At 48.8% G+C, this 12793-nt stretch overlaps 1 protein-coding gene across 2 annotated transcripts in view; it reads right to left on the bottom strand.

Annotated features, from left to right (window-relative positions):
- The window catches only part of SPTB (spectrin beta, erythrocytic), a 107339-nt gene that overhangs the window by 34620 nt on the left and 59926 nt on the right, over positions 1-12793 (bottom strand). For both annotated transcript variants that reach the window (XM_017660418.3, XM_017660419.3), the window contains 10 exons: positions 9726-9877; positions 8338-8511; positions 6664-6755; positions 6218-6298; positions 5870-5985; positions 5309-5421; positions 4323-4510; positions 2592-2709; positions 1792-1950; positions 600-902 (listed from right to left, as the gene is read on the bottom strand). In XM_017660418.3, coding sequence (XP_017515907.3) covers positions 600-902; positions 1792-1950; positions 2592-2709; positions 4323-4510; positions 5309-5421; positions 5870-5985; positions 6218-6298; positions 6664-6755; positions 8338-8511; positions 9726-9877 — 1496 coding nt within the window. The remainder of the gene's footprint in view (positions 1-599; positions 903-1791; positions 1951-2591; positions 2710-4322; positions 4511-5308; positions 5422-5869; positions 5986-6217; positions 6299-6663; positions 6756-8337; positions 8512-9725; positions 9878-12793) is intronic.

The following is a 12793-nucleotide window of genomic DNA, read 5'->3' as shown; positions in this document are numbered from 1 at the left end:
AATGGCTCTGCTCACCCTGGAAGAAGCTATAGAGCAGTAATGCCTATGGGAGGGACCACAAGACTGACTCAGGGAATATCTTAGAGAAGCTCAAATCCCCACACCATCTCCTGCATCTGTCTTGAGGTTTGGGGCCTGGGCATATGTATTTTTAAAAAGCTCCATGGTCAGTCTGCTGTGCCTCCTCACGTGAGACCTGCTGTGGTGGAGGGAGAGGAGATTCAGGCTTCTTGGTTGCCCCTGTGCTGGGAGATCTGGATTCTAACCAGAGTCAAATTGCGATTACTTAGAGCCTGACTCTGTAGGCTCCTGATTAACATCTGTCTCTCCTAGCCCCTGTGGGTTGCAGGCTGAGCTACTATGAACCCAGGATTTCTTGATTACTGGAGATACCGTAGACTTGGGCTGGTAACTTGTCTGGACCTGAGTGAGCCAAGCAGTCAATAGGCAGATGCAGCCAGACACTCTACCGCCATTCCATTGTGACTCAGGGACATGACGGGCCGGAGGCATGTAAGGAGGCATACCCTAACTGCAGGGCTGGCACTGAGGCCCAGGCGGGGTGCTAGGTGTGGGGGACAGGCAGCCCCAGGGCCCACCTTGATCTCGTCCATCCAGTCGATGCTGTGCAGCATGTCCTGGAAGAGCTTTTGCAGTTCTAGGGTCATTTCAAGCCTTTGGCGGCGGGACCTCAGCAGCTCCTGCAGATAGCTCCACAGGCGTAGGATGTTGTCCTTGCGGGCCATGATACGCTTCTGGTCATGGTAGTCCTCCTGCTCCAGCTCCTGGGCCAGGTCCTCCAGGGCCCTCACGCGCTCCTCGTAGGCAGCCGTGTCAGTCTCAATGGCCTCGTGCTTCTTCTTGGCTGCCTCCACAGCTGCCAGGTCATGCCCAAAGTTATCCTGTCCCCCAGGAGAAAAGCACGCAGCTCAGTCAGGCTTTCCTGGGCTCGTCCCCACACACAGGGAAACCAGGTCCCTTCAGAACAACTGCTGAGTGGGAAGCCTATTCCCAAGGAGTTAGTTCTGCTGTCTTTTCCAGCCAGTCTTATCAGAGCCAAGTTCTAGAGACTAAATCTCTCACAAGAGCCTTTAAAAGCAGCTCATGATTTTACTCACCGTATGTGCGGGTATGCTGTACGTATGTTACTCACAGAGCCCTTTTGCGGCCTGCTGGCACTCACCACCCTGCCCTGAATGGGCCTGCCTGATTTGGGGTGGGAAGGCCCTGCTTTTCACGTGAACTGTGCAGCTGTACACAGATGGCCTGCCTCCATGCTGTCCAGGGTGCACACACACCCTCCCATTCTCTCAGAATACTTGGTTTCCCCCTTCTGGATATTTAACTTGATTCCAAGCTCCAAGTGGGAAGGAACAGATGCTCTTGTGGATAAGCCCTGGGGTCAATTTTTAGCTAGTGAAATATGACACGCTTCTAGAGGCAGGAGTCCAAATGGCAGGCTGACATACACGAGGTGCACTCTGTTTCTGTCATGTCCCTGGAGGACCATTGCTTAAAGCCCACTCAAACCCTGGCTTTAGTTGATGCTACTGGCTCACAAAAGACAACTTTGGGGGCCATTTTGGGACTGTGAGGCTCTTCCCTAAAAATGAAGCTTAATAAACTCTGGAGAGTTCTTTCTCAGATGGGAATCTTGATCCACCTAGTTACAGGGAGCAGGGCTGCCAGGCCTGTGGAGAGTGTCATTCCACTGCCACCGAGAGGCAGCTGACTGCTGGGGGCTCTGGAGAACTTCCCCTCTCCTGCTCTCGCCAGTGTGTCCCCCCTTACCTGGGCCACGAGGCGCTGGTTTTCATTGAGCCATGTCTCTCTCATTGCAGCCTTCCTGTCAAAGCGGCGGGCCAACTGCTCCAGTTTCTCCTGCCGAATGAGCTCATTTCTCAGAGCCAGCTCCCGCTGATATTCAGCTTCCTCCAAGCTTTCCCAGGCCTGCACAAGATACAGAGGAGGATTCTTGGGACACAAGAGAAACATGGGTTTGGTGGGTCCATCTCTTTCATCCAACACTGAGCGATTTAATCTAGGTAGAACCTAGATTAAAGTTCAGTAACAGCCTGTTGGCATTCATACCAAAGAATAGGACGCCACTGGTCAGGATCTTCCATCTCTCTTCTCCCCTAAACATGCTTCAGACTCTTGGTCTAGTATAATGTTATTTGCCTCTGTGGGAACTCCGTAAGTTCTTACTGACTAAATGACTACCTTCATTCTATTAGAACTTTCAAGTGGTGTTAAGACTCCAAACCTCTGAAATATCAGAAAACTTTCTTTCTGTTATAAGTAGTTAATATTCCATCTTCAAGGAAATTCAAGGTTCTATAGAGACTATGTAATAAAAAGGCCCCAAAGATGGATGGTCAGGATTTGAACAGGATGTTGAACTGATGGACAGTGGGGAGAGTTTGGTATCTTAGAAGTAGGCTCAGATAGCACCCCCAAATAGCCAGCATGTGTAATTGATAACACCACAGGAAGTGACTTGGTTTAACTCTGTCCTGTGCCCAGTCCTGCACTTTTATCAGGAACTCAATCAGCCTGCCGGCAACGTGTAATTGAAAACACTACTGTACCCGGTTGATGTCAGAAACTAGTTTCCCATCATGCGGTGTATACACTTTCTGATTGTTGGCTCTCATCTGGGACTGGATGGTAAAAAGCAGGACTTCCAGATTCCCCTTCTCCTGAAACCTGTAAAGAAAAGAGAGGTATGGAGATTAGTGTTGACATTCTCATAGATAGGTTTTTGCTTAAGCCAACAGGGAACCTGGAATCTTGGAGCTTGGATAGAAAAGCCTATTTCCCTTAAAAAACAAAAAGTAAAGAGGATCTACAGGTTTACTTACCTGTTGAAACACCTAGCATATTCACCAACTGAGAGCTAATAAGAGCTGAGTCTTTATGATGCAAATCAGAGAAAACTCAACGTAAACACTGTTTGCTTACCACTTGCTTCCACAGGGGAATGGCTAACTGGAGTATTCTGGTAATTCCTATAGGTACCAAATTTTACCAATTGACTCAAAGAAACTCTTCCTTGTTTTGCACATGATGAAGACTTCTGGTTTTTACTTACGTTTTTATTGAGTCAGTAAAACCTTAGAAGAAACACAATCTACAAAAGAACATATTGCCCGGAAAGCAACTTTCACCTGACTGACTACTAATGAGCCAGCTCTCCTGACAGGTCCTAAAGGCCGAATGTTTCAGAGGGGAAAAGAAAGGGTGAGTTTTGGGAGATCTCAGGTATAGGAGATGCGGACTGGCAGCAGGAGGGATATCTAGAACTGAGGTCCAGTCTCCAGGTAACTGGGTACTTTCACACTTCTGCATCCTCTATGTAGCAGTTGAGTAGCAGCTGTCAGCAGGGTCCCCATCTTGAAGCCAGTTTAATAGAACAGACGGCTCACAGGTACTTCGAGAGGGCTGTGGCCCTAATCACCATCTGTACAGCCATGAAATATCACCCCTGTGTGCAGTGCCTGGTAGACTCACGGGGAATGTTATCTGTAGTGAATTTAGGACTTTAAAAGTGGGTTAGCGTCAGACCAGAAATCAGATACTTGTTTATAGTACACTCTAGAGTCTGTCCCACCTTTCACTGTTTGAGAGCATGAATGAAGAGTGTGGGAGATGAAAGGGAGAAGAATAAGGCAGAGGGGAACACCAATGAGCTAGAAATTTGTTTCAGGAGAGCTGGATAAGCTGGAAAGCCCCCTGTGCTTGTATGTGAATGTTTTTATGTATATGCATGTATGTGCTTGTGCACGCACAGTTGTGTGTGTGCGTATGTGCATACACATGAACACAGGCCCTGGACACACTGGGGTGAGGCAGAGATCCCAAGAGGCAGGCTAAATGTTGTGCTGATGAATAATGACAGACGGAAAGAAAAAGAAGTAGTACCTAATGATCAGCAAGGCCCCACTCAGAGAGCTTGGCTGAACATACAGACGTTACCACCGCAACAAACCGGCAGCTCAGTGCACAGATGAGAGAACCTTCCAGCACAGACTCTTTGAAGAGATTCAGAAACCTGAGATTTCACTCCTGCTCCCCCTCAGGGACCTGAGAAAGCACTTTCTCTAGCTCAGAGCTGGGGGTTCCTCATCTATGTCCATTTCCCCTAAGCTGATGGCTTGGAAACAGGGAGAAGGAGGGGATGAAGCAGGTCACAGATGTGAAGCGCTCTAGCTTCTAGGATATGCCTCCTGGATATTCTTCTCAAGGCCCAGAGCCTGGTCCTACCTTCTGACAATTTTTCAGCCACCGATGCCCACCCTCCTGAGTGCTAGGGCCCTTACTTGGGAGGCTTCTCCACAGTGCGGTAGGTGCTGAAGGCCTGTAGTTGTTGCTGGACGCCCATCAGGGAGTTGGCAAAGTTGCGGCTGTTCAGGACAGTGATGGTCTGCTCGATCCAGATAAGCAGGTCCGAGGCCAGCCCACTGTACTTTTCAATCATCTTCTCGGTCTCAATGGCATGGTCAATTACCTAGGGAATCACCTTTTCACTCACCCTCATCGGAAGAGTAGTGATGTCAAGGAGGCCAACAATGAGGACCACAACTGAAGTGGTCCTCCCCCCTCAAGCTCTGGACTATTCTATGTTGGGTTTATTCTCTCACATCCAAGACTGGTGCTAAAGCAGGAGTGGACTGGAAGTATACTGGCAACATCAGGAGGGAGCTGGCTTTGCTAGGGCTCAGGGTCAGCTCCCCTCTTCTTCTAATCCTATAAAAGGTTGGTAAGCTCACTGTACCAGGACACCAGCCACTAGAGGGGCCAAGGTCTTATTTTAAAATGTGTATTAGGAATTGAGGGCATCTAGGCACTATCTTTGCTGAACACCAGGCACACAAAGATTGAATAAGAAATGGTCCTTACCCTTGGGGAGCTAAAGACCCAGCAGGGAAAAGGTATCTTGCATGAGGGTCTGTATAGAGGATGGGTTCTTAATATACCATAGGTGCCTGAGAGGCCAGAAACCACAATAAACTAACAAATTAAAGTTCATCTTGTTAATGTGGGAATGTTCATGAGACATGGGTTTGTGGGTGGGAGATGGGCTCAGAGTTGCAGGCTCTGACATTTTTCAGGACAGACCATCAAACTACTTTGGAATTCAGCTTGGTAGCTATTCAGTTGGCAATGGCGTCAGAGAAAGTTGGTTGGCCGTGTTCCGCACGCCCCATGCAGCTGAGCCCAGACCAGACACAAAACTCTTAGGATGGGAAGAGAACATCTCAGGCAGGGCCTGAGTGTCACCAACAAGGTGAAAACAGCTCAGTACCTTGCCAACGCGCTTGCCCTCCACTGCCAGCACCTTCATCTTGGAGAAGTAGTGGTAAAACGCCACCACATAGGTAATAATGGATTTCTCATCTGGGTTTTCTGTGAAAACATCTGTAAGGGGGAAAGGTGAACTCTCAGGACCAAACTGGAAGCTGGAAATGTCAGGCTCACAGGATTTATCTCCCTGTTCCTCCAGCAGGAACTTCAACTACAAATACCAAGTGACAAACAGCAGGGTGAGAATGCAAGAGTGATGGGTCTGCAATTTTAGTGAGAGGATGAAACCCATATTCGGACCTCAAACTATGAAAGAAGAGAAAAGAAGGATCCAAAGGCTAGGGTGGGTGCCCAGTCGGCTGGGTGAAGTGTTGGGAACCAACCTGGATCTGAAAAGCAGGCCCAGAGCAGAACCCTGGCCCAGCCACCATCCTCGCACTGTACCCATGGCTTGCCCAGCACCTCCCTAGACTCCTCCATGTGCCCTGTCAGTCTGGTGCTCCCCCAAGCATGAGGCCGCACCCACCCCAGCAGTGAAGGGCTGGGATGGGTGCTGGCTTACCTTCGGGGTCAAGGAGCGGGATGATGCCCAGCTGACGCTCAGCCACATTGAATGCGTGCTCCAGGTTGTGTCGGGCATTAGAGTCCTTCAGCTTATTAAAGTCAATCAGGTCGGGCCTGGGGATGAAGTGAGACTGCTAAAAGGGGATGGCCACAGCATCCCACAAGCAAAGACACTGGGCAGAGGCTGGGAGGTAGCTCAGCAGGTAGACTGAAAGGAGGAGACAGAAGCAGAGGAGGGAGCAGCTGTGAGCCCCTGCACGTGGGGCAGAGGGCAGGGGGTGTGACTGGAATCTAAGGGAAGCAGGGACGTTAACATGCATTCCTACAACCCTGCCCTCCCTCTTACCGGTGCTTGTGTATCAGGGCATTAAAGGCCAGGCCATCCTTCCAGCTGGAGGTAAAGTTGGTGACATTGACATGGGGGTAGCTGCATCCAAGAGAGACAAGAAGATCTAATAGATTCTTTTGAGGCCCCAAACAAACATGAACCAAGGGGTCAATACACCAGGAGATGAACGGACCTGTCCCTGCTCCAGCCCCTTCAACACAGAGAGGCTCCTCCAAAAGGTGGGCCAAGAGACCCCACACCCAACAGGCCCCACAGTCTGACCCAGACCACTTTGGAAAGAAATCCTGCATCCCAGGCCTCAAAGAATCAGGATAGACTTGGCGTCAGTTATGCCACAGTGGCTATGGTTCTGGGTGATGACATCCGTGTTCCCTGACAATGGCAGTGGTCAGGGGAGCAGTGGGTAGGGGGAAGTGCGGTAGTAGCTACTTCCCAGGACCTACCCTGCCGTCTTCATCTGGCACCATAAGAGCAATGCATCCTTGGCAGAGCGTGTCTCATGGCCTTCCTGAGTTTCGACAATAATGTCCTGAATCTGGGGGTGCAGGAACAAGAGGGGGGATTAGATCTGCATATGGCTTGCTGTCCTCCTGCTCTTCAGGGGAAGCTCCCTCCCACTCTGCTTCACAGTGGAGAATCCTCCTCTCTCATCCAGCTGGTTGCCAGCCCTGCAGCCACAGCACAGCCTGAGGCCCTGGGTACCAAGGGGCCTGTTTCCCTGCCTCAGTTGGGGGGCTGCAGAGCAACGGCTTCCTCCTGTCAGAGGAGACATCTCTGGCCTGATGACTCTAACAGGGTGCTGAGATAAACAAGAGGCCTTGCTTCCGCCTTGGGCGGTGTGATGCTGTGCAAGGCTGTGGGTTAACAGGAGCACTGGAAGGTATATTTGCATTGGTAGCTCCTCTTGCCTTTTCATTCCCTCTAATTCTGCTGTTACCACTGTTTAATCATGTGCCCCATGGAGAATGAGATCGGACACTCCAAACCACGTAGATGAGGTCCTCCACCGGCAAGTTATGTGCTGTGTTCCTCCTCCCTGTCTTTCCCTTCTCAGACTAGGTTCTTTCTGTCCCCCAGCAGGTAGAAGGCCCTCCTTTTCTTCCCTTGAGCTTCCTAAATTTCCTTACAAATAATGGGCCTTGAATTTCATGGTGGGGAGAGAAATTTCTGATAGAAAAACATAGAAGTAGATCATCTATACTGTTTTTGCAATTTCTGAATCCAACTATTTAAAAAAAATATTTGACTATTTTGAGAGAAATCTTCTGCATCCGTGGATGTTTTGTTGCCCTTGTCTAGCTTGGATTAGCACATAGTCTACAGGCACACACCTGATCATCTACATTTGCTCTCTTACAACACTAAACTATGTTTTCTACCTTTATCTTGCATCTACCTACCACTTCAGCATTTTATTAAAAATAGTAATAATAATAATAATAAAGGGAGAAATGTGGGATTCACATATAAATCAAGTATAAAAATCAAACGAATATTCATAATTGACCTGATTGTTTATAGTTCATAATGAGTGATCAAAACCGAAAGTTTCTGTGATGACTGCCCTTGTACTGTTCACCATGTAAGAACTTATTCACTATGTAAGATTTGTTTACCATGTAAGAACTTGTTCGTTATGCTTCAGAAGATTGGAGACTGATGAGAATTAGGCTGGGGATGGATTATTGATTGTACATTGAGCATTGACTCCCCTTACAGAATTTTATTGTTGTTAACAACCATTTGATCAATAAATATGAGAGATTCCCTCTCAAAAAAATAAAAATTAAAATTAAAAAAAAAAATAAAGACTTTTTTACACATATGCAAGGTAGGTAAGGAGACAAAAGCAGATCTTCCAGATCTACTAATTTTTACCTTCTCTCTCAGAAGACTACACCATTGACTGAACAGCTCACCCTGTGCTTCAGTGATTTGGCAAAGCAGAGGATGGTCAGGCCTTCCTAGAAGCACTGTCCCCCAGGACAGGGTTCCAGTCTCCCAGAATATGCATGAACACTCACACTTTATTCACCATTCTATAAGATTCCCAAGCCCTTACAAGACTGTGCAGCCTAGAGAGGCTCCCTCCGCTCTCTGTGCCCCTGGGAACCTACCTGGAAGCGGAGGATGATGGTCCAGATGAGGCCCAGGACCAGGCGGTGGTTGCCGTCCACGATGTCGTGGGAGCCCATGTTCTCCAGGTGCACACGCTGCTCCCTGAGGAACTGCAGGGCCTTATCCACATTCTCCAGGCAGTGGATACGCATCTTCCCCTTGGTGGGCTTTGGCTGAGGAACAGCATCAGCCCCCGTGGGCATGGAGGGACATCACGGTCACCCCAGAAGTGGCTGCCGTCTAGACCAGCTCGGTCATCAGCATCTGCCCTCTACCCTCCTGGCCAAACTCCAGCTCCCGCACTCAGTTCTTGATACTTTACAACCCCATCCTTGCAGCAAAGTTCAGAGGTTCCCTCCCTTGAGCACTGAGAGCTCTGCACCTGCGTCTCAATAAAGCCTTGTGGCGAGGGGCGGGGAGGGTTGTCAAATGGCATTTAAACACAAAGCCATGAGAGATAGTTAACTGAACATTTAGTATGTGCCAGGCAGTGTTTTAAAAACTATGCACTGCTGGGTGGTGACAAAGGTGGCTTTTGGCTTGGTGATTGGTAAAAGGTCCATCCCGCCATCCAACCTCCTCACTCCCCATCCCTAAAGGGCCCCAACCAAAACTCAAGGGGACCACTATTAATAAGGAACTGCATCATCTGAAGGGTTCCCAGGGGTAACTCTCTGGTGGGCTTTCTAGTGGGCAGTGTAAGAGGTAGAACTTCAAGCTGGGGTTGAAAAGCAACAGAAGAACACAGTATCTTTTCATTCAAACCTTGAGGGTCTTAGAGTACCTCATCAGGCACCACTATCACTTTATACAAGGGAGAAACGAGACAAGGTCCTGCTTGATAGGTGCAAGGTCACAATGGAAGTAATAAAGCACAATATGAACATTAATCTGGTTCTCTCTCAGGGGCAACATTACTGCCAGAGGGCCTGTAATAAATCCCGACTTGTAAGAGTGATAGAACACACAGGAAAACATCGTCCATGCTTTCCTCTTGATTCCAAGAAGGATGATAATTTCTCCTCTTGGGTAATAGAATCCATCTTAGTCTGTGTGAGGAGGCTGAGCGGATCTACTGCAGGACAGCCACAGATGCCCAGACCCCACGCAGAGAAAGTTAAGAACCCTGCATGGCTTCTGGGAGAAGCACGAAGGGGCGGAAGTGGCCAGAAGGAGACACAAAACTCTGAGAAGAGGTCACAGAATCCAGTCAGCCACATGGACATCTTGGATCATTAAGAATTGAAACCCCCCAAAAGAACAGCAGAAAGCCTTGGTCATCTCCCTGAGAACTGGCGGTAACCCCAGAGCATGCCTTTTCTGAAGAGGGCACACAGCACCACCACAAGGCCCAGGGAAAGGGGCCACAGCACAGCAGGGACTTTACCAGCATCTCTCCAGACAGCACTTCCAGCAGCTTGATAAGCATCCGCCCATCCCGCAGGTCCTTGTAGAGGTCAGTGATGCGGCAGGGCACACGAGCCAGGTTTGAGTTCACCCATTTTGTGAAGGTCTTCTTCTGAACAACTTCCCGTTCATCTAGGTGGAGAGAAGAACCTTGGGTGAGATGCCCGAGGTTGGCAGAGTCAATGTGCAATGTGACATGGGTTCGAAGGGTTTCACTGTAATCCCAAGATTACCCCACCCCTGGCAGAGGAGGTTGATGTATCTATTCCATTCCCTTCCTAGGAGCATTTGTGATCAGAGCATAGCCTTTTGGCAACATGAATCCATGTGTCATGACTGGGAAAATGAAGAAATAACATCTACCACCACATTCTATGTACAGTATCAACACACCCCTAATTCAACTGTTATTCTGTGCCCATCAGAAAGCTCTGTACCATGTGCCAGATACTCACCAATCCACTCATCCAACAGATATTCCCTCTGCCTAGAAGGATCTCTCTTGACCCCTCCACTCCACCCCACACTCTTTGCCTAATTCCTATCCATTCTTTAGGAGTCAGTGTAAACAGTGCTTCTCTGGAAAGCTCTTCCTGACCCTTTGCCTAGGTTAGATCTCCCCCTGTGTGCCCTGACCCCTACATTTGCATTTCTCATTTATATCTCTCTTCACATTTGTATTAGTTTAAGTCATTTATCCTGCAAGACTGTAGGCTCCTTAAGCAGTGAAATGCGTCTTGCTCATCTCTAGATCCCCAAGGCCTAGAGCCTGGCACACAGTAGGTACTCCAGAGCTGTATTAGAGCTGACTGTGTAGACATTTATTCAGCTCCCATTGGTGGCAGGCCTGTGCTAGGCCTGATGAGACATAAAAACAAATTGCTCCTGGTAGGTAGAGGAGAATGGTGCACAAGGGAACAGTGAAGACTGTGGAATGTATGGCCTATATGGGGCTAGGGATAGTGGAAGCTTGGACTGGCAGCTCTCCATTGCATTATGTTGCATTTCTCACCTGCAGAATGCCACGCAAGGCTTCTTGGTTTTGAGATCTGGGAAGCTGACATGACACCCCTACCCTAAATTAGCATCATCCCAAACCAGGCTCGTGCCCAGGCTTCTGTATGTGCCACCTCAGTAAAATAATGCTGGTAACCTATCCAGTCAGGGCTGGGAGACAAGAAGCAGATGCTGGATTGAGGACAGAACTTGGGATAGCAGAAACAGTAGGGAAGGGGTGAGAGATAAATAAATAGAGAAGAATGACAGAAGAGAGAGAAATGAAGGGAGAGGACAGAGAAGGAGTGAGCCCTCCTTCTGTTTGCTTTAGGAAACAGTTTGTGGCAACTGCCTTCTGGGCCCCTTAGTTGAAGACTGCAGGCAGGAGCTGACTTGGCAGTGTGGCTGGGCCTAGGGCTACAGAGGATCCCTGGCGAGGCGTGTGGGGGCTGGTCACAGCCAGGGCAGACTCAGAGCAGCCCAGCCAGGGGGGAAAGTGAGCGCCACGGGAGCAGGCTGTCTGCTCAACCGAGCCCAAACCATGGAAGGGTTGGCTTCTTAAATTATTAAATATGTGATTTAGCAACAACAAAAAGAGGAGCCCAGCCAACACAGCCTCAAGGGTATAATTCTGGCAGTTCCTGAGGCTCACAGCATCAAATTCCTTCCTACTGCGAGGCTATTTTAGTATTAGGAACTCAGACCCTTTAGTCACTTATTCATTCATTCAGCAAATGTTTACTGCACAACCATTAGGTGCCAGGCTCTGGGTGGAGGTGGGGAATTCAAGGACAGGAAAGACAGCGCCATCCTTGCAGCAGACATACTCCATTGTAAATATGTTAAGTGCTGGAGTCCTATGTGAAGAATGCTATGACAGTCATCTAAATATTAGACCTCCATGAAGAGGAAAACTACTACTCACAAGTCTTAAACATGAAATTAAAATGGCATTCATTCATTCTGGGCTTCTGGGCAAAGTTTCAGGGGAAAAGTGCCTTTACTCTTTTGTCAGTAACAAACCACTTTCCTGATTTTAAGGACTGCTTCAGTAACATGTAACTAAATTTTGATGATATAGTGAATGGAAAGTGATCACATGTATTTATTCTATTGAATCCAAACATTCAACAGTGCCAGCCACAGTCCCACAGTGCTTTCCCAGAAACCAGACCTGTTCTTTAGGAGGCTAGCCCTTCCAGTGGGTGGTATAGCTTTGACCAAAGGAGCTGGCATTTTTAGTCCCTTCAGAAGTAAGTGTCTCAAAAAACTGAAGGCCTTTCTCCCTTTCTCCTTTTCCCATCTTTAAGAATCCAAAACTTTCACTACATGCTGACACCTGGCAGAGGGTAAGGAAGTACCTGTAGCTGGGGACACAGAACTTAATTCTAGGCTGCTGGGCTGGCATACACATCAATGCAGATGTTTCCTAGACCATCCTCAGGGCTCCCCAGTTTTCAAAACACAAATGAAGCCTCCTGGACTCCACAAGGCCAATTCCATGGTTGAGAGCTCGGGCAGGCAGCTCCCCGGTTGCTTCTTTTTTTTTTTTTTATTACTTGAAGGCTGGAATGAAATTGCCCAGAATCCTCAGCACCCTGAAACACTTTGCAGTGTAGAGCCATGAGAAAGATTCCGAGAGGCTAATGATGATCATAAAGAGAGAAAAGCCCAGGGGTGGGAATTAATCTTCACCAGCTCGTTTGCTGTGGCTGATCCACATCAGCACGCCCAGCACACTCACTCCTTGTACAGCCCAGGAGCTCATCAGGAGCCTTCCAAGTGCAGGAGGGGCAGGGGGCCCAGAGCCAGCTGAGTGGGGAGCCCTGGTGGTGTCGACAGAGCAGGGAGGCCAGCAGGCATCAGGCCTGCTGTCCCCAGGGGCCCCGGGCCATCCTGCAGGCACCTCTGTGGAAAGGAATCCTTCAAAGGCCCTGCCCTGGGGCCAGGCCTTATTTACAGAGCTCTAATACTGCCAGTGCAGGAAAGGGGACAAGTTCACCAGCACGGCCTGACTCACAGCCATCAGAGCCTCAGGAAATCCTTGTGCCT

This window comes from Manis javanica, chromosome 8 (assembly GCF_040802235.1).
Source record: "Manis javanica isolate MJ-LG chromosome 8, MJ_LKY, whole genome shotgun sequence".
Lineage (NCBI taxonomy): Eukaryota > Metazoa > Chordata > Mammalia > Pholidota > Manidae > Manis > Manis javanica.
This window is presented reverse-complemented; position numbering and strand designations above follow the sequence as displayed.